The sequence below is a fragment of the Pectinophora gossypiella genome, chromosome 21, assembly GCF_024362695.1.
Source record: "Pectinophora gossypiella chromosome 21, ilPecGoss1.1, whole genome shotgun sequence".
Classification (NCBI taxonomy): Eukaryota; Metazoa; Arthropoda; class Insecta; order Lepidoptera; family Gelechiidae; genus Pectinophora; species Pectinophora gossypiella.
In genome coordinates, this window is record NC_065424.1 from 6,983,305 (window position 1) to 7,005,590 (window position 22,286).

The 22,286-nt window shown below is 37.6% G+C and overlaps 2 protein-coding genes across 2 annotated transcripts; one reads left to right on the forward strand and one right to left on the reverse strand.

Moving 5' to 3' along the window:
• Positions 1 to 18,159: 18,159 nt before the first annotated feature.
• LOC126376666 (uncharacterized) lies at positions 18,160 to 20,092 on the forward strand. The gene is made up of 7 exons (XM_050024213.1): positions 18,160 to 18,339; positions 18,428 to 18,504; positions 18,611 to 18,738; positions 18,892 to 19,002; positions 19,099 to 19,200; positions 19,385 to 19,474; positions 19,825 to 20,092. The coding sequence occupies exons 1-7, from the start codon at positions 18,160 to 18,162 to the stop codon at positions 20,076 to 20,078; spliced, it is 942 nt and encodes a 313-aa protein (XP_049880170.1). The 3' UTR covers positions 20,079 to 20,092.
• A 16-nt stretch (positions 20,093 to 20,108) lies between these two features.
• Positions 20,109 to 21,764, reverse strand: LOC126376646 (putative nuclease HARBI1). The gene is made up of 2 exons (XM_050024180.1): positions 21,219 to 21,764; positions 20,109 to 21,136 (listed from the first exon to the last, which is right to left on the reverse strand). The coding sequence occupies exons 1-2, from the start codon at positions 21,504 to 21,506 to the stop codon at positions 20,372 to 20,374; spliced, it is 1,053 nt and encodes a 350-aa protein (XP_049880137.1). The 5' UTR covers positions 21,507 to 21,764; the 3' UTR covers positions 20,109 to 20,371.
• Between the last annotated feature and the right edge of the window lie 522 nt (positions 21,765 to 22,286).

Sequence of the window (22,286 nt, forward strand, 5' to 3'; positions counted from 1 at the left end):
CCTAGTTAAGCACTAGTAGTGAACTGTCTGACTAGAGAATAGACAGACTATTTGTTTCCTTTTAGAGCTATCACAATAGAGGATAGACAATGGACTTGATGTATCAACCCTATTAACATAAAAATCAACCACTAAGACTGTTGCAAAGCGCAAATATACCTATGCCTTATTTTAATACCTAGAGCTATCATTTAGCGGATGAACAGTGGACTTGATGGTACCAACTTAATGTACATAAGAGCTATCACTAGGAAGTTTGCCATTGCTAAGCGCTAATATACCTATTTTACATTTCCATACCTAGAGCTATCACTTAGAGGATAGACAATGGACTTAAAGGCACAATGCACATAAGAGCTACCATTAGGAAGGTCGCCATTGATAAGCGCTAATATACCTATTTGTCATTTCCATACCTAGAGCTATCACTTAGAGGATAGACAATATACTTGAAGGTATCAATGTAATGAACATAAGAGCTACCACTAGGAAGGTCGCCACTGACAAGCGCTAACATACCTATTTCTCATTTCCATACTTAGAGCTATCACTTAGAGGATAGACAATGGACTTGATGGTATCAACCTAATTAACAAAAGATCTACCACCAGGAAGGTCGCCATTGCCAAGCGCTAATATACCTATTTATCATTTCCATGCCTAGAGCTATCACTTAGAGGATAGACAATGGACTTGAAGGTATCAACACAATGAATGTAAGAGCTACCACTAAGAAAGTCGCCATTGACAAGCGCTAACATACCTATTTCTCATTTCCATACTTAGAGCTATCACTTAGAGGATAGACAATGGACTTGATGGTATGAACCCTATTAACATAAGAGCTACCACGATTATGGTCGGCATTGGCAAGCGCTATATACCTATTTCTCATTTCCATACTTAGAGCTATCACTTAGAGGATAGACAATGGACTTTATGGTATGAACCCTATTAATATAAGAGCTACCACGATTATGGTCGGCATTAGCAAGCGCTATATACCTATTTCTCATTTCCATACCTAGAGCTATCACTTAGAGGATAGACAATGGACTTGATGGTATCAACTCAAATAACATAAAGCTACCACTACAAGTATCGCCTTTTGCTAAACGCTAGTAGATAGCTAGAACATAGACCAACTATTTTTTATACTTTTATTTCCATGTTTGGTTTGTCACTTGAGGAATCGAAGATAAACCATTGAATTGTCGGGGCTTACCTACCCATGTTGAAACTCAAGATTAGACTAATGCTGAGAAACAATAGACTATTATGTCAAATTGATTATTATAAAATAATGAGAGTACAAATTCTGAAGAAATAACCGACAATTCAAAACCTAAAAGCCTCTGTTCTATTAATCAACCTCATCATCACAGGCCTTTACATCTTTATCAGATGATTCAACTGTGCTAGAAATCAAAGTATTAATAGTATGTAATGTCAGAGATTACTTTCAAAAGAGATAACTGTACACAAGACATGGTTAGAGAATACTGCTATTAAATTCTTTCAACCAACATCATAAAATTCGAATAGCACATAAATAATAATGAATAACATTGCCTGAAGAGTGAGTAAACGAGATAGCAACAGGATCTGTGGAACAGAGACAACAGTATCAGCAGGCAGCCCCACAGCCAACAGCATGAACAGAAAGCCCACAAGGAACAGTATCAGCAGGCCGCCCCACAGCCAGCAATAAAAGCAGTGATGCAACCAGTCATGATCAGCAGTGCCATAACCGGCAGTACCAGCAGCCCTACAGCCAGCAGTAGTAGCAGAGCTACAACCAGATGTATTAGCAGTCTCACAGCCATTAGTATCAACAGTGGCCCAGGCAGCAAGGCCGTTTAAGAATAGTACCTCATGAGGAGGAAGAATTCCCTATAAAGTTATTATGGGAAAATTTGCACAAGCAAATATACCTACCTTTATGATATTTACTTTTTCAAAATTCTGGTATAATTAATTCCGAATGTCTATCACTAAAAGTTTTAGCATTATCATTAAGACATGGGATTCAAATCCTGTCTTTGTTAATCAGGAATAACAATACTAATCTCAGTATAAATTGAGGTACCTACCTGATAATATTATAACTTCAATGAAAATTTCCTTCAAGTATTACATTCGAAATTGTAAAATATTGATACCTAGTTCGGTTAGATAGAATAGTTGCCCTTTTTATTATTAACTCATAGGTGAAAAGGAAGGAAAAATAGTTCATTATTAACATATAACTTACATCACCATTAGCGTTTTCTCTAAATTATGTTGTTGTAGATTTATTATGTTGTTGCTGATCAGCCCAAAACACAGTTTACAATTAATATAAAAATTACAACAATAATGTCCCTCCACTTAATCAATCGGAACCAAACTGCAGTGGAGAAGTAACAATAATATTTTCATGATAAATATATGTTTATCCTATTTTTCCAGTAAATAATAGGACGATACTATTACTGTCCTAAAAACAAATTCAATAATTATTATACTAAAGAGATAGCTGCGTAAACAATGTTACGTGTGTTAATGTGTTGTGTGTACGTTGTTCTATCATCTGATTGGTGGGTGAAAGGTTGCATAGAGGAATAGGAAAAAATTCCACAACAAGTTATATTTATTATTACCACATAAAAAATTATACTAAATGTTATTACCAAGTCCATATGGTCGATATTAGGTAATACACAATAACGTGGGCTCAGGTAATCTATTTTAATAAAAACAAAATCTTAATTATTCCGAAGATAATTATCACACAAGTACATAATGTAAATGCACTTCCCCTCTTTATACTTTCAGCCTCATTTAACAATATCTTATAATAAAGAGGAAAGTTTAGTTCAGTGGTTCTGAATATTTTAATGAAAAAGGTCATTTGAATAAATGTATCGAAATTCTTACTTGCACTTATATTTGTATTTTCTCTAATCAATTTGACATGTTGTCTTAGGATTCATTTAACTACTCAATGTCGACAACAATTGCCAATTTAGCACAGGAGGTTACAATCAATCTTGTGTCTGGGTGCCCTCGTCATTACCCGTTCTTCTTTATGTATTTCTTCTTCTTTTATGTATGTAAACAAATAATGTGTAACTTTGATAATTATTGTAGCCCTTGGTGTGCCAATGAAAAATGAGTGTTATACTATATCATGAAGTCTCACAGTCCTTTCGACTATAACTATCGTTGTTGTTCAAGAGCTTCGGAAATGTGCTCTATGGTGAGGTCCCTGTGAGGCTCTTATAGCCAATCTTGATGTTGAGCTCCATCAGAAATTTGTTCTTGTGTAGTTCTTTTGTTGTGAAATTGATAGTAATGTGAAATAGGTATTTAATGTACTTGCTCAACTTCAACTTTATTATTTAGAACTATGTATCTATTCTAGTACAGTATAGTATAACCATATATAACATACATAATATCGATTCCATTCTTGAGAACTGGTGAAACTTGTTTAACGAAGTTATTATTCTTATTTTTTTTTACATGATAATATCAAAACGTTTGGTGGAACGCCGCGCTGAGTTTATCAGGAGACGGCTGTGCCTCTGACTGCCTTTATTGGGATTAAAGTCATGGGCAGCTTAATTAGCTTTTGTGATAACAATGTATGTACTTTATTCATTAATGAATAATCATATTATTGGTACTCGTTTCAATTTAAATGTTTCATTCCCAACTAAACTTTGAACATCTACACTGTTAAAAACCTCTCGAACAAGGAGCGAGTATAATTATGAGATTAAACGAACTTACCTGTAAGTGAAGTTCTATCTCAATTATACGAAGCTCCTTGTTCGAGAGGACTCCCTCCCTTCAATTTTAATATCCCGCCCTAAAGCTTCCACAGGTGATGGAGTTGTCCATGAAACATGCTTTAAACATAATGACATTATGACAGCTGCGTTCAGGAAGCGGGAAACTAACTTTTTTTTTTAACTTTGGATATGAGCTTTGAAAATTGTGACGATGCTGGAGCATAAGACGTAGACTACACTGTTAAAAACCTCTCGAACAAGGAGCTTCGTATAATTGAGATAGAACTTCTCTTACAGGTAAGTTCGTTTAATCTCATAATTATATCGTGAGAATCGATAAAATGACTGTGACAAAATTTTATCACGTTGCGCATGTTAGCCCTATTGGAAACTACCTCATTTCATAAAAAAAAATATACGGTCGAATTGAGAACCTCCTTTTTTGATGTCGGTAAAAAATCGTGTAGATTGTAGCGTTCTAGTTGTGAGTGGTGTGCTGGTAATTAAACGACCACATAAAATAATATTTTTAAGTTTATTATTTTTTTTTTTACTTATTCACACATTTTACACTTTTTAATTATTAATATTTTATAAAACACCATGTTTTTAGTATTGGTTGAATTATTTTTTTAACACAAGAAAAATATTAAATATGCATCCATTTTTGATGCCAAGAAGGAAGTCTCTCTTTTGTCTATGACAATACCTTTTTTATAGTAACAAAACCCATAGACATTTTTACATTTTGTTCGTGATCCGAACATAGATTGCCCATCTATGCCTCAAAAAAAAAACAAAAACAATATCTCACCATTTTTATGCCGACCTCAAAGACACAACCACATGACGGAAATTTAATTGAGATAGGTATTTTATAGTTTCATTTATAGCATTATTAATTTCTCAAGTTGATTGAAACCTTCTACTAGAAAATAAGTCTTTGTTGCAATCAAGATTTATAATTTTAATAATATCTTCAAGTATCAAGGTAGGTAAGTCAATCAGAAAACTATTTTTGGCATAGTGATTAAGAAAATGGATAAAACATAACATAAGCTGACGACTAATCCCAATTGGGGTAGTCAGAGGTACATCCACCGCAAGATGAACTAAGTATACACCTCACCGAGCTTTCAGTTAGACCAACGTGATAGGTTGTGTACCGTATCGCCGTCTATAATGGTCGAGCCCACAGTATTACTGAAAAGAATAAAAACTAGTGATGTGCCGGATCGTTAAAAATGTATATCCGCGGATACGGATACGGATACGGATCTTTATTTTCTTAAAAAAAAGATTAAAGTGTTAGTTATTTCATTGTTATAAAAGTGATATTTTATCTTGCTTTCATTATAAAGATCTATCTATCTAAATGTTTGCAATATAAAGCTGCCAAATATATGATTTTAAGAAATAAAAACAATCTGAATGGAATTTTATAGTTTTTTATAATAATTCTACTTAATCACCTGAAAAAGATGCGTAAAAGATCCGCGTGAAAAGTATCGGACACGGATACGGATACGGATATTCGGAACATCACTAATAAAAATACTCTTTTAAATAATTAAATCGGTGAAGCGTAGATACTTAGTACATCTTGCGATGGATGCCTCTGACGATCCCAAACTTATTATGTTATGTAATATTAATAGGATTACGAAAGCAGTATATAATGCGAAGGTTGGTGGTAGGGCTGGCAGAGGAAGACCTAGAAGGACGTACATTTGGTTCCCTATTTTGTTGCATATTTTATGTCATAAATTTGCATGGCATATATTTACTAATCCTAATAATCGTTACGCTTAAAAGGCATTAGGCATAACTATTTACACATAATATAATAAAGCATAAACACTTTAAGCATACATTCATACCTATTTCAATAAACATGATGGCGGCCTAGGGGTGGCCCAACTATTACACTATGGTATCCAAGTTAAATGTGATAAACCTTCAAAAATAGGGCAAACATCATTAGGCTTAGCAAGCATTATGCTAAGTAAAACAGTATGACAAGTAACCATTATGCCAAAAGATAAAAAATGCCTAACCGGTTATGCCTAATTGAAATAGGACAAACAACATTATGCGAAAAAAAGGGTTCCCGTACATACATACATACATACATAAACTCACGCCCGTAATCCCTAATGGGGTGGGCAGAGCCACAAGTAATCAAAGACAACTTGCAGCCACTGTTGATACGATGTCGTAAGCTGGATATGATGAACCTTATGGTGATAAGGGATCAGCCTATCGCCCATAACATTAGTCCATCATGTTAGAGGACACAATCCCTCTGTCGGTTTTTACGACATGCCCGGGAAGACAAGCAGCTGAACGTTTTCTATGTTTTTTATTTGCTCCCAGAACAGCATAGAGGGTCCCCGTACATTGACCAAATTGGAGATGTCCTTAGAAAAGGTTCAGTACGATCTACTCTGAACCGGCGTGCGTGTATGAAACGATTGATGAATGTGGAGGAAGCAAAAGTAGTTTGACAGGATCGTAACAAATGGAATTCCATAGCCTCTGCTTACCCCTGGGGGAAATACGCGTGAGTTTATACATATACGTATGTAATATTAGCATGAGTCTATATACGTAATTAACTCCACTATCAAACCTTCATCAAATGATCAAACAAATACTTACCTTCTAGACTGGCAATCTTATAATCCTAAATGGTGTGGACAGAGCTTAGGAGACATCTTGCAGCCAATTTTAATAGATATATTAATCAAATTGGAGATGTCCTTTCCCTCAATCAGCGTCCTTCCCTCAATCAGCGCTTATCGCTATCGACCCACTAGGGTCGATTAATTCTTTCAAATATTTTTTCCTCTCAGACGACGCCTGAGCCGAGGTTCGCGCCCAACTGGGCACCCTCAGGCCTGTTGTCTGAAACGTTGTACCGGGTGAGAGCCTTCAGCGCTCCCCATTTGGCCGGCCAAGTAGTTAGTTAATGCCATCTATAATAAGTCACGTCAAAAATATAGGAGATGTCCTTAGAAAAGGTTCTGTACGATCTATTCTGAACCGGCGTGCGTATATGAAACGATTGTGTGTTAGGATCGAAGCAATGGAACGGTCTCTGCTTACCCTGGTGGGAAATAAGCGTGAGTGTATGTATGTATGTTTGATATGAAGTCCTAAGGTGTTTTATAAAGAACCGTATACCGACCGACAGGCACGGTTTTTACGACATGTCCGAAAAACAAGCACCTAAACGTGTTCTATTTTTATTTTTACGCTTTCCAGGCTACGTTCCCCAAAAAAAATAAAGATGGCGCTGTTCAGATTAATAACGTGATAATTACATGTCATATTTTCTCATTGCTCGGGGTACAATCACGGGCATTAATATGTATACACTTTGGTACCATGTCACATTAACTTTTTTGACAAATTGAACTGTAAGTCTCACTAAATGTCAAATAATGTTAGTGCGACAGAGTCCTAAAGTGGGTACATTATATTGCTCATGACTGTACAAAATTATTCAAAAATATAATGTAATGGCAGAGGCATACATAAAAATAATTGTTGCTTGATATTTGGATCAGATACTTATCTAAGTAATTGGTGCTAATTCCTGTAAATACCATCTAATTTTATTTTAAGTTATATCTGTCATTTTCTTATCCACCGAAAAGGAAAGGGAACACATGTCAATTTTAAGCACACCGTCTAAAATTTTTACATTGGCGAATAACCCGATAGAATTAAGTTGACAGCACACGTCAAACGGTTTGCGTACCAGCGAGATACCTTTTTGATTCGCCCGGGTTAATCATTCATTTACTCATTCTTCCTAAAATTAAGAGCTGTCAATCATCCGTCCCATTCCTTTTCGGCGGATAAGAAAATGACAGGTATAACTTAAAGTAAAATTAGGAGGTGTCTGTAGGAATCGGGGCCATTATGTTGCTACCTACTTATATTGCTTCACTTTATTTTAATCAGAATAATAATGGGTGGAAGATGTGTTGTGCCTGGGTGTAATAACAAGGGTCATCATTTATATCCAAAAATAAAGAAAAAAGTTTCTTATGTCGGTTATCCATAAAATTAGAAGGTTAAAGGGTTGTTAAAATTGGGAAATAGGTAATTATCACGTTTAATCTGGATAGCGCCATCTATATTACTTTTGGGGAACGTAGCCTGGAAAGACAGACTCGTTAAAGCATTCCAAAAAAAATTGTTGCCATTTTTTAATTATTTCAGGTTTGACGGCAGTTGGATCAAATGTACAGTGCCTTCACTTGAATTTGATGAACTATGAGATATGACGATGCGCCGCGGAACTGTGGTTAGTTTTTTCTTTATTTAGTCACAGATAGTCCATTGTATTAACAGTTGACTCGACCATTATAAGGGCTTATTACACCTACCGGCTAAGACGAAGCCGATTCAGATTTGAGCAAATCGAACATCGATTTAATTCTGTCGTACGGTCACGAGCATTAATATGTATACACTTTGGTACCATGTCGCATTAACTTTTTTGACAAATTGAACTGTAAGTCTCACTAAATGTCAAATAATGTTAGTGCGACAGAGTCCTAAAGTGGGTACATTATATTGCTCATGACTGTACCACGTAAGCAGCCAATATGGCGATCCCCGATTCGTGACGTCACATGAAGTTGGGCAAGCCGATTGAACGAATGATTTCAGTACTTTTGACACTAAATCGGTACCGGCTAAGAAATCGAAGTTCGGCGTCTGAAGCCGATTCCCATTGGAAGTGTCAGTTCTCTTCGGCAGGCTAGATGCATCAAGGTGACGGTGGTTGCCATTGCTACTCCCCACCAACTCCCGTTTCCCGATCAGGGGGGTTAAAATGGCCACATTGAAGCAATTCATCTAAGAAAGCAATATTGATTGTGTAGTCTAATAGCAAATCGGCGGGTCGAAACCATGAAACCACCATGGTATAAGAAGACCAGGTATGCACAATCCTATGTCTAACCGCCATTGCTAGTCTGATGTAAGTGTTACCACTGTGTTACCATTAAATTGGTATATCCAAATCCAACATTCCAAGGACGTAAATTTTATCATTGAAAATTAAGTGAATTACTTACTCATCATCATCATCAGCCGTACGACGCCCACTGCTGGGCATAGGCCTCCCCCAAGGATCTCCACGACGATCGGTCCCGCGCTGCCCGCATCCAACGGCTTCCCGCGACCTTCACCAGATCGTCGGTCCACCTTGTAGCGGGCCTACCCACTGAACGTCGTCCGACACGTGGTCACCATTCCAGAACCCTTCCGCCCCAGCGGCCATCGGTTCTCCTCGCTATGTGTCCTGCCCACTGCCACTTCAGCTTTGCAATTCTCCGAGCTATGTCTCGGTGACTTTAGTTCTCCTGCGGATCTCCTCATTTCTGATTAATTACTTACTAAAGTATTTAATTCGTATCACTTGTCACATATATAAAAATCATTAAAAATGTAAGTACTAAATCTCGCTCGGTCTGCATTGTTGAAGTTAAGCAACTTTCGCAAAGGCCGGTCGTAGGATGAGTGACAACAAAAAAAAGTTTCCATCTCGAGCTCCTCCGTGCTTCGGAAGGCACGTTAAGCCGTTGGTCCCGGCTGCATTAGCAGTCGTTAATAACCACCAATCCGCACTGGGCTCGCGTGATGGTATAAGGCCCGATCTCCGTATTCATCCATAGGGAAGGCCCGTGCACCAGCAGTGGGGACGTTAATGAGCTGGTGATGAAATATAAAAACATTAGTCGTGGGTTATTTATTTTTTACAAAATGGCAACGCAGCGGGGGATGATGTCAACTGGGCTAACCTTGAAATGTTAGCTATCACTTTTGAGCATACCTGGTCTTCTTATACAGTATACAGTTGGTGGGGAGTAACCATGGTAACCACCCGTGACCCTGACGCATCGAGCCTGTCGGACAAGTAGGTGTAATAAGCCCTATAGACGGCTCACCTCCTATCACGTTGGTCTAATAGAAAGCTCAGTGAGGCGTCGGTACTTAGTTCATCTTGCGATAGACGTATCTCTGACTACCCCAATTGGGATGTAGTCGTGGGGTTATGTACAACAATGTTTGCGTCGTAAACAATACTTACTGTATTGTTTGGCTCGCGACACACACTTGTCCAAACCGTTCCATATGGTCATATGATGATGATACTTAGGTACAACGGTATTTGACCAGCTGGTCTTTGTGTTATAGTGTTTATACAGCGGTATAGCTGTCGGGTAGGTGTTCGTTAGGCGCCTCTATGTAGATATAGGTGTGAAGTAACAGCATAGAATAAGGAATAACAGCACGCACAGAACGGCAACTCTCCGCTCCCCACTAGCGGCTGAGCTAACCTTCTCCCCCCCCCCGCCCCCCCGCCGCGGTCTTCAATCCCAAGCGTCAGACGTCACACATACTGATGCGCGTGTACGATAACGTCAATGTGTAGTGTCTGTGTACAACAAGGAGTTTTATATGAAGTGTCCGGGGTGTGGTAACAGATAGACACTAAGTGCCTACTCATCTCCACAATCCTCTATCGTGGAGCGGTATCACGGCAGTGATACATCCTAAAGTATGAAGGTTCGCGTTGTAAAAACTATCTATAATAGTAAGGATAATGACTGCTTTTCTTCTTCAATTTGATTTTTCTAGTACTCTGGTCTTACCTGCCTAAAGGTTCGGCAATAAAACTCTTATTACACAAGTTTTGCGCCTCTTTTTGTCGGGCGAACATTCCCAAAGTTCCAAATTCCCAAAATCCAAAAACTTGCTATTGAAGACGTAATTGATCATCATCACCCAAGCGTTATCCCGTTTCCACAGGGCCCGCTTACCTAACCTGAAGTTTTTGACAGGTCCGGTTTTTTACAAAAGCGACTGCCTATCAGGGAGTTAAAAAGGCGACATCGAAACAATTCATCTAAAAAAGCAATATCGCAATATGACATTCGCGCATTTAAAAGTAAGTGCGCAATGCAAACAAATGTCAAATAGCAATATTGCTCTCTTAGATGAATTGCTCCGATATGTGGCGTAACCCCCTCACCTTCTAATCTGAAGCGAAAACAAGCACAACACAGGTTAGGTCACATTCCTCCGCAACGCGTTACTCGGGTGTGTAAAGTTTCCTAGGTCAAAAATAAATTATGAAATTCTGATTACTAAAGAAAGATAGATCTAAAACTAACGTAAAAAATAATCAGAATGCATTTAATTTCATCTCAAAACATTTTCTTTTTTTATTTAACTTATTAATAAATTATTATTGACGTCGCAGGTAGCTTTTTCATACAATTTCCATAGTAATTTCGTGTTTTGCTGTTTATTGATAAAAAGTAACTGATTTGACTACTTAGTTGGGAACTATGTGCATAAAATAGCAACTTATAATCATAGAAAATAACGAAATAGACAAAAAATGCATTTACAAAGAATTTTGCGCAAAGGAAACCTAGAAAAACGGGGCTGCCTACACAGACCAAAAGAAATAAGCTAGGTTTCAGTGGAAAAACGGAGTTGCAATAAAACGACCAGAATGTAATTAAAACAGCATCATGGCGCCGCGGGCACACGCGCGCCATCTGGCGAGGACGTGACGTCACGCGCGCCGCCATTTGCATTTTTTCCCGCCAACAGCGGGTGCGTTCGGAAACTAGCGCGTGGTGTGGTTGTATACGCGAATTTAATGAGTTGTCATGCGTTTGTTATTGACGTATGATGAATTATTATGGATATTTTACAGTCGAAAAGGCTTTTTCTTTCTTTCTTTCTTTCTTTTATGCACGTGTATGAATTAGTTATTATCTACATAACATTACATTAACACCCTATACACGTCCCACTGCTGGGCACAGGCCTCCCCTCAATCAACCGGAGGGGGATATCTTAAGTTATTATCTAAATTACTAATAAACTGAATTTTAAATTCATCAGATTCTACAAGACTTAATACATTATACTTACTACACATAATGGCGCTTATTCGCCTATTAGGGTCGATACAAACATACATAAGGGTGGATCTTCGAACACCGGAAGTCAATATATCATTACCGTTAGTAATCACAATTCCCGTCCCAGATTCCAGTCCAAAATTCCTGTCCACCACGGTTCTTTCTTAAATATAATTCCTATTTATTGTAGTTAGTATAACATAACTTAAGGCTTGTATCCCCGAAGGGGTAGGCAGAGTGCATAGTTACTTACACCCACACCGACACATAATCACACACACACCTACTCCTCGCCAGCTGTGTAATCCCACGTAACAGCCTATTGCCAGAAAAAATATGGAAAACTCAATCATGAATTTGTACTGTACTTATAATATTAGATATTTCTTTTTATTTTCAGAATTTCTTCAACGTACTCAGCATTGTCTCAGTGGTAATGTGTTCTCAGACTGACGATAAACCCAATTACAAACGCGAAGTCCTTAACGGAAAACCGTATGTTGTCCGTGAATTTCTTCCCTTGGAGGAAAAAGCATCTAAAAAAGATGCAGTTGCCGAAAAACCATCGGTAAACGCCTTCACAGACCTTTACGCAGAATCTGTTACACAAAATCCGACACAAGCAGTGCTTAAGACAGAAGGAGAAGTCATAGACGTCAAATTCAGAATGGCAAACGATTTCAAAGTACCAAGGCGACGCCGAATTCAAATGCCTGTGTATGATGAGTTCGCGTATCACGACAAGATGGAAAGCGCTAGTGCAGGCGACCTTGCGACTTTCGAAAGAAACCTGCAAGCTTATAGATCGAAGAGGGATAGAAGATCAGCAATATCCGATGCTCTCGTTTACGTACCACCCCTTATAAAGAAAACTGGCAGATCGCATGTTGAAATTGACCGCGAAAGGGAAGCATTGTTGCAATATGCTGCGCCTATAAAATTAAAACTGCAAGGTTATTTCGGTTTGCCATTAAACGATCTAGAGTATAATGTTTTTAATTTCTGAAATTCCTTTCCATTAATAAATAATAATTGGTGTCTTTTCAGGCTTGAATCACCTGATTGTCCGGAAAAGTAAGATGATTCCGTGCTTCGGAGGGCACGTTAAGCCGTTGGTCCCGGCTATTAGCCGTAAAAACACCTCCACTAACCCGCATTGGAGCAGCGTCGTGGAGTATGCTCCATACCCCCTCCGGTTGATTGAGGGGAGGCCTATGCCCAGCAGTGGGACATATATAGGCAGTTTATCTTTTATGTTATGTCTATTAAAAAAAGAAAGAAAGAAATAGAAAGATGGAGAGGGAGAGGGAGTAAGAATGGAAGAGAAGAAAGAAAGCAATTCCGAACTAATTCCGAGGAGCACACATTCAATGCGTCTACTGAACGGCGCTGGTAAATATTATCAAGAGCCAAGAGCAATGATTTTTCGTTTGTCGTGCTAATGATTTTTAGTCGTGCTAATAATTATCATACCTAATAATTAACGGCCTCTGAGGCCCAGTGGTTGAGCGTCAGGACGTTACTGACTGAGATCGTCGGAGGGCACGCTAAGCAGTCGATTCCGGCTGTATACGTAAGTAGTTCAGGCGTAATCAGATAACAAGTTGCAGCGACTTTTGACACGAAGTCCTAATGTGCATAATGTTGAACATACGGAAATACGTGTTCAATCAACCGATCATAGCTCATGACATTATAGGTACCTACCATAACAGATAAGGACACCATCCCTCCGTCTGTTTTACATACCCTGGGTGAGAAATACGTAGTTATCGTCCTTTATGTTTTATTTAAGTCCAGCAAAGATACCACCTGCATATATTTGATTCCAAATTTATAATTCATCGGCAACCAATACCGCAAAAACGTAAAAACATTTTTCATTACAAGAAATTGCAATCACACGGTCAATTGAATACAAGCAAAAGCTAAATTTTAGATGAATCACGTAACATTTCCTATTGACGTTGAAATAATGTAAACTAAAAGACTTGAGAAATGTCTCGAAAATTTTATGTTGTTTTAAATTTGTTTAGTATTATAACAATTTCGGTGCAGACGTCGACTCGGGAAAGCTTAGTACGTCAGATTTCTGAAACCTTAGATCAGCTTCTTGAACTCCCGCTACCTACTTTGGACCGCAACGTGGATAATGCTGACTCCAACATACTGTCAACTTCACAAACTAGAGATACTAAAGAAAACAACAAGATACTTAATGGTAAAGCCCTAAAACAAATCTTAAAAGACGAACTTGATGATGATAATAATGACGGTAAAGATGAAGAATCCTTAGTAGGCGCACTCCGCATGTGTAAAATCACTCGCTGCCCAAAACCGAACAATGAAGATTTACCATACATATGCGATATTTGCAACAAGAAAAGCACTAGAAAAAGTGATCAGAAAACTATTCTCGATCGACTAAAATTGTTGAATAAATCACTAGCGGCACGAGGAGATTATTACGATGACGATAGTCCCGACTACGAAATTAACAACGGCACTTTCAGCTTGGCACCTTGTATAGACCAACTCAAGAATTTAGCAACAAGCTTGACAAATTGGAATAAAGGTAATTCGCTGGCAAAAAAAATAATGTCAATGCTGAGAACTATAAGTAATATTAATAATTCGAAAAATATAGCGTCTAATGATGACGATTTAGATAATTTAAGAAGTCGAGGAAAAAATAAAGGCCTAGAAGATGAAGCTAAATACAATTTGAGATGCGGCTGTAATAAAAGAGGTTTAGATGATGACGATTTTGATAATTTGAGATGTCGTGGTAAAAAGCGGGGCCTGGAAGATGATTTAGACAATTTGAGGTGTCGGGGTAAAAAACGGGGCCTTGATGATGATTCTGTTAATTTAAGATGTCGAGGTAAAAACAGAGGCCTAGAAGATGACGGTGTATATAATTTGAGGTGTGGTTGCCAAAACAGAGGCGTAAACGATGATGATTCAGATAATTTAAGATGTCGAAGTAATAAAAGGGGCCTAATAGACTTACTATTAGACAGAGCTGATGAAGGTGAATACCATTTGAGATGCGGTTGCAATAAAAGAGGTTTAGATGATGACGATTTTGATAATTTGAGATGTCGAGGTAAAAAGCGGGGCCTAGAAGATAATGAGGATGGTGTGTACAATTTGAGATGTGGTTGTAAAAAAAGAGGCGTAGAAGATGATTTAGATAATTTGAGGTGTCAGGGTAAAAAACGGGGTCTTGATGAGGATTCCGACAATTTAAGATGTCGAGGTAAAAACAGAGGCCTAGAAGATAACGATGATGGTGTGTACAATTTGAGATGTGGTTGTAAAAAAAGAGGCGTAGAAGATGATTTAGACAATTTGAGGTGTCGGGGTAAAAAACGGGGCCTTGATGATGATTCCAACAATTTAAGATGTCGAGGTAAAAACAGAGGCCTAGGAGATGATGGTGTATATAATTTGAGGTGCGGTTGCCAAAACAGAGGCGTAAACGATGACGATTCAGATAATTTAAGATGTCGGAGTAATAAAAGGGGCCTAGTAGACATACTATTAGACAGAGCTGATGAAGGTGAATACAATTTGAGATGCGGTTGCAATAAAAGAGGTTTAGATGATGACGATTTTGATAATTTGAGATGTCGAGGTAAAAAGCGGGGCCTAGAAGATAATGAGGATGGTGTGTACAATTTGAGATGTGGTTGTAAAAAAAGAGGCGTAGAAGATGATTTAGATAATTTGAGATGCCGGGGTAAAAAACGGGGTCTTGATGAGGATTCCGACAATTTAAGATATCGAGGTAAAAACAGAGGCCTAGAAGATGACGGTGTATACAATTTGAGGTGCGGTTGCCAAAAGAGAGGCGTAGACGATGATGATTCAGATAATTTAAGATGTCGGGGTAATAAAAGGGGCCTAATAGACATACTATTAGACAGAGCTGATGAAGGTGAATACAATTTGAGATGCGGTTGCAATAAAAGAGGTTTAGATGATGACGATTTTGATAATTTGAGATGTCGAGGTAAAAAGCGGGGCCTAGAAGATAATGAGGATGGTGTGTACAATTTGAGATGTGGTTGTAAAAAAAGAGGCGTAGAAGATGATTTAGATAATTTGAGATGCCGGGGTAAAAAACGGGGTCTTGATGAGGATTCCGACAATTTAAGATGTCGAGGTAAAAACAGAGGCCTAGAAGATGACGGTGTATACAATTTGAGGTGCGGTTGCCAAAAGAGAGGCATAGACGATGATGATTCAGATAATTTAAGATGTCGGGGTAATAAAAGGGGCCTAATAGACATACTATTAGACAGAGCTGATGAAGGTGAATACAATTTGAGATGCGGTTGCAATAAAAGAGGTTTAGATGATGACGATTTAGATAATTTGAGATGCCGGGGTAAAAAACGGGGTCTTGATGAGGATTCCGACAATTTAAGATATCGAGGTAAAAAGCGAGGCCTGGAAAATTATGGTTTAAGATGTCGAAGTAATAAAAGGGGCCTTTTAGACATACTACTAGACAGACCTGATGAAGATAAATACAATTTGAGATGCGGATGTAATAAAAGAGGTTTAGATGATGACGATTTAGATAATCTGAGATGTAGGGGTAAAAATCGGGGCGTAGAAGATGATTCCGATAATTTAAGATGTCGAGGTAAAAATAAAGGCATAGAAGGTAACGATGATGGTGTGTATAATTTGAGATGTGGTTGTAAAAAAAGAGGCCTGGAAGATGATTTAGATAATTTGAGGTGTCGGGGTAAAAGTAACCTAAGAGACATATTAGTAGAGGAGCTGAGTGAGACTTTAAATCACTTAAGATGTGATAATAAAAAAAGAGGTTTACAAGATAATTTAGATCATTTGAGGTGTCGAGGTGAAAGTAGAGGCGTGGATGATGACATATTAGACAATTTAAGATGCGGATGTAAAGGAATAGCTCGAAGTGGAGACGATGATGATAATTCAGACGATTCACAATGTGCATGTACAGAAATAAATTGGAAAGATGGTGGTAAAAGGAATTTGAGATGCGGTTGTAAAAAAAGTTGCAAAAAGTCTAAAAAGCGTTTGAGGGGTAGAAAAGAGTTAGGATTTATAGACAAAACTTTGCGAAATTTACAAGACAACATTGCCGATCATTACATCAAACAACTAGTAAAACGGGGTAAAAGGTACAGACTAAACGATGATTTTGATGCCATTGTAATTGGTGTCCCTCAACTGAAAGAGGCTACAAGTGAAACCCAAGAAAATGACAATCTAGCTAGTAACCATAAAAGGAAAGAAAAAAATAACAGGATAAAGATCAGAGACACTGATTCAACGCTTACAGCAGAGGAAACTCTTCAGAGCCTTAAAAATTCTAAACGAGTGTTTTTTGACTTAGACGACGTAGTAGGTCTTGTAAAGGAAAACAGAATCGAAGACTTAAGTCATGTTGATGAATTACTTAGCTATGTGAGAGGGGAAGTAGACAAGAATCGATTAATGCAGATGGCAGACCAGAAAAGACAAGTTGACGTCATAAAAAGAACTGCTAAAGGATCGGAAGGAGGATTATTGAATAGGCAAACCAAAAGTAAATTACTAAACGCAAACCAGGTCTCCAGGAAGCCAATATTAAGACAAGCTATAGAAAAATTACATGCTCATAAAACTATAGTAAATAATTTACAACAAAATGCGGACCCTGTGTTACAAATATCAAAACCACGATCACGCTCAGGTAATCTCTGGAGGGATAATATGAAAGAGTACGGCGTGCCTTTTGAAATGCAACTAGACTTGTTAGGCCAGGTTATTTAGTCGTATGTGTGAATTAACCAGTGGAATAAATGTACATTTTGTGTAGGTATGTTATATTATTTATTAATTACCTTTTCCTCCTTTAAACTTTTAAAGCTACTTATTTTGGCAATGGGCTGATTACATTTTACCATAAGCTAAATAAGGAAAGATACGTGCATTTATATAAAAAAATATATATATATTTTAACACCCGTATTCTAAGATGTTTACTCAAAACTGCCTTCACTCGGTCCTCAGCCAAGGCCACCTTAAGGGATTCTCGAAATCTCCTTGAAATCGGTATTCTTAGTTGGCACCTCAACCTTAACGGAGGTTTCCTCCAGTGAGGAAGAGTGGAGGTATGACGTCATTGTTTTCGTATTATTTTGTTGGCAGCATGATAGAATTCTGTTGGCTGTGGTCACGTTTGTAGTTTATGGGAACATTTAAACGTCAAACAAATTGTCAAATCGACTTTGACAGTTGATTTCGCGGTACCGGCTTTGTTTATTTCAAACACAAATTTCAGACTACTTTGCACTGAGCAAGTATCATCCGTCCCAAACTACTTTGTGGAGTGTGAAAGTGTTTATTAGATTTGTAAAAGTGTTTATCAAGTCAAAATGTCGAGCGGATCAACAAGACAAACTTTCACTGAACATGAAAAAGTGTGTCTGCAGGAATTAGTTTTGAAATATAAATTAAATTCTGCTGCAACTATTGGGGCTGGAAATGCAAATGTAAAAAAAATGGCTTGGGTACGACTTACACAAGAATTTAACTCCATTGAGACCAATAGTAAAGTAAGTACCTAAATGTAGCACATAATATTAATTTAATATCATTCCTGATTTTGATTAAACTTACAAACAAACCTTTGATTTCTTTTAGCGAACAGAGGCACAATTAAAAAAATGTTGGGACAATTTAAAAACCAGAAGAAAACAATTTCTAGCACAAGAAAAAAGGTAAAATATCATATACTTTCTTAAAAGTAAATATTTAATTATTTACTATTGTTACAAAACACAGTGCAATGCTGTAAGTAATGTTATTTTCATTTGAATTTGGAAGGGAACGCATGAGGACCGGAGGTGGGTTGTATGCAGCTAGTACCTCTCAAGGCTCCCAGGAGACTATTGATGCTGCTCTTTTGGATGCCACAAATATAGAGCTACAAGGCGTGTTTGATAGTGATAGTGGTGAGTTATCAGGATATACCTACATACCTTATTCCACTTACTAAATAGTTTTTATTGATATCTCTTTTCTATGTTCAGTTGAAAGTTAATAGAATTTCACCGAGTGGCTCTTGCAAGTAAAAATTATAGCAATTGATAACATTTTCATTCCAGATATGGTGTTGGACCACAACATGTTAGCCCCAGTACCCGATCTCCCTGCACCTGCAGCCCCTGCAGCACCCGCTAATACCTCACCTGGCGAAGGACCATCCCAAATACAAAGTATAATAGTTAAGCTATATTTTTTGCCACTTCTAACACATTAAACAACATATTTTTTTTGCAGAATACATATGTTATGTTTTGCCTTTTTTGCAGGAGCTATTCCTGTGGAAGTTGATATTGAAATAATGGATATTCCATATCGTCCATCAGCCGGGTCTCGTCTCTCCGATTATGAACCACCTTCTCTAATTCAAGGTATTTTCTTAGATATTTTCTTAAGTTGATTATCTAGTACATTTAAACAAAACTATAGGCTTGATTATTATTACAAGTAATCTAAACCAGTGTGAAGATTTTAGAGATTTTAAGAAAGAGGTGTGTTTAATGGACACTTATGTAACCTTATTTAAGTAACATATTTGGAATTGTTTATTTGTAGAGCCTGTTCCTGTGGCACAAGTAGAGCTACCTCGTCGACCATCAACTGGATTGAGAGAACATGATTATGGAGCACCTTCCCGAACTCTAGGTATTCTTATTATAGCAATATTGTTGAACAAAATCTGCTTTATAAGTAACTAAAATAATTTCTAATGTATTATTGGTAACATATTCCTAGAAACCCCATGCTGATCTTGCGCGACCCAACTCCGTCCACAAAAGTTTTTAGAGCTTTCTTATCTTTTGTTTACATTCACATCTGTGAATGTGATGGCCATCTGTCAGCACTTGTGGTGACCTTTTTTTATATTAGCCAGTTAAACGTATTCACTTCGGAGTAAAAAGGGTCGGTTAAAAAATATTTTTATTATAAGTAACTGTGTTTCTTAAGCCTGTGAACTTTCGTGCGTTTTAACATATCTTCTTGTTACGTTTCAGCTTCAAAGAATATTCGGGCTCATGTAATTAACCAGGAGTTCACCTTGCGAAAAGATAGATATCAGGTGATAGTGGACAGGGAGGAGGAGCTACACAAATTGAGGATAGCAGAGCGGGAGTGGCTCGTGAAGGCAGCTGAGGAGACATATCATAAAGCTCGCCTTGAAAAGGAAAGTGCGCAGGAGTTGCTGCTATGCAGCCGGGCTAAGCGAGAGCTAGCAGAGCTGCATCTTTCTAGGGAAAGAAAGAAATAAATTGATAGTTTTTATTACATTTTTTTTATTGAGCGTATCCTTTGTATTTGGAGCAATAACTAATTTTAACTATGATACAAGTAATGGAATCTTAAAGAATATTTCTAAGAACTATTTCTATATGAATTATAACATAATATTATAGGTATTTAATACATATCTAACAACTAGATAGAAACTAAAGTAGTACATAATACAATACAGTAACTCTTTATTATTTAAATACAAGAAGCAAGTGGTACAAAAGGCGTTCTTTTTGCTGAGGAAACATAACTAACATAACAAAATTATACTTAACTAAAATGTCTTGCGATAAAACTAGCTCTTATAATACTACCTCGTTCATTGTCTGGAACAGGTATTGGTGGGTCTATCCTTGCCCTCAAGGGTTCTGGCATTTCTTGGTTAGTGTTAACACTGATATTGTGCAATACAGCACAAGCCACGATGATGTTAGGGACATTTTTTATTTTGTTCTGAAGCTTCCTGCTTAAACAAGCAAATCTTCTTTTCAGGACCCCATTCAGCCTTTCTATAATATTTCTAGTACTGATATGGGATCTGTTGTAGCGCTCCTGAGCTGGTGTTTGTGGATTTAGCACGGGAGTATACGTGTAAGACGACTGTGCATATCCACTGTCCCCTAAAAGTATGCCAGCTCCTACTAAATCCCCTTCTTCAAAGCGCATACTACAACGGCTGTTGCTGAATATGCGGGAATCATGGGCAGATCCGGGCCACCTCGCCACAATGTCGTAAATCAACATTTGTGGCCCGCATATTAGTTGTACATTTATAGAGAACTCACCTTTTCTATTTCTGAAAAGTTCTCCATTTTCCCGACTCGGATTTTTAATTGGTACGTGAGTGCAGTCAATGCACCCGATTACCCCTGGGAATTGAGCACGTTGGTAAAATGCTCTCTTCACGTTGGCTCTCTCGTGTGCTCCAGGGAACTTGATAAACTCAACTACTTTCATTGCTAATATTTTCGATAGCTTAGCCACGATTTTAGATACAACTGGCTGACTGATCTTATGCAGATCTCCGCAAACAATCTGTTGAAACAGAAATAGTTTTGTAAATATTTTTTATAACTGCAGATAAGTTATTATATAAATGCTTGAATGGCTAACTTACCTGGAAGTTTCCTGTAGCATAAAATCTTAACGCTATGAGTAGCTGCAATATGGGTGGTAAAGGTAACCCTTTGTTGGTTACATTTGATTGCAATCCAATCAGCGGCAATATCATATGAACAACAGTATCTTTCCTAAATCGAAAGCGTTTTTGAAATTGTTCTTCGTCGTAACATTCCAAAGGGTTTTGAGCGTCTCTGATATATTTCCGCGCCGGATAATCGTAAGGATTATCATAAACATAATCCATAAACTCTTCAAAGTCACTATATAAGTCACTATCACTCATTTTAATAACAAAAATCGAAGTTTGTGATATAAAAAGTATCGTCACAACAAGCGTTCGCACGGATTCCAAGCGTTGAGTAGTCCTTAAGGTAGGTCACGAGGTACCTTACATTTGACAGTTCATTCCTCAATTTTTACTCACCTCCAGTGAGGAAGAACCATAAGTCGAGGACGTAAATGTCAACTATGAATACCAAAAATCCTCAACCGAGGTTGAGTCGAGTGGAGGAAATTTTGAGTAACATCTGAGAATACGGGTGTAAGAACCTCATATAACCATACACAGTATTTTAATTTATAACGTTTTACCTGGCTAACTCGTTGTGTTACGTTACAAACACCTAACTGTATTTACAGTTCATTTGAACGCATCCATAACTATTAAAAAAAAGGGCTGTCAAGTAGTGTTGCCCAAAATAGTAGAATTTGTACTAAATCTGGTGGTTTTAATGTCTGTAATGGTGCTGATGCCTGATTCCAGTAAACACCATCTAATTTTATTTTAAGTTATATTTGTCATATTCTTTTCTACCGAAAAGGAAAGGGTGGAGTAATCGACAGGCATAAAATTTATGGAACATACGTCCATTTTAAGCAAAAATTTAAAAAACCCTAGGAGGGTTTTGCAGCAAATTGAAAACGCTCTCCTAAAATGTTATATTGGCCAATAATCCTACAGAATTAAGTTAACAGCACACATCAAACTGTTTGCATACCAGCGAGATACCTGTTTGATTCGTCCGGGATATTCATTAATTTTAAAATTAACAGCTGGTAATCA

Excerpts from the sequence above, each read along its gene's own strand:
- LOC126376666 (XM_050024213.1), top strand. The coding sequence starts at position 18,160 with ATGTCGAGCGGATCAACAAGACAAACTTTCACTGAACATGAAAAAGTG. Across the intron at positions 18,505-18,610 it reads TTTCTAGCACAAGAAAAAAG|GGAACGCATGAGGACCGGAG; the intron begins GTAAAATATCAT and ends TGAATTTGGAAG. Across the intron at positions 19,475-19,824 it reads AGCACCTTCCCGAACTCTAG|CTTCAAAGAATATTCGGGCT; the intron begins GTATTCTTATTA and ends GTTACGTTTCAG.
- LOC126376646 (XM_050024180.1), bottom strand. The coding sequence starts at position 21,506 with ATGAGTGATAGTGACTTATATAGTGACTTTGAAGAGTTTATGGATTAT. Across the intron at positions 21,137-21,218 it reads ATGCTACAGGAAACTTCCAG|ATTGTTTGCGGAGATCTGCA; the intron begins GTAAGTTAGCCA and ends CTGTTTCAACAG.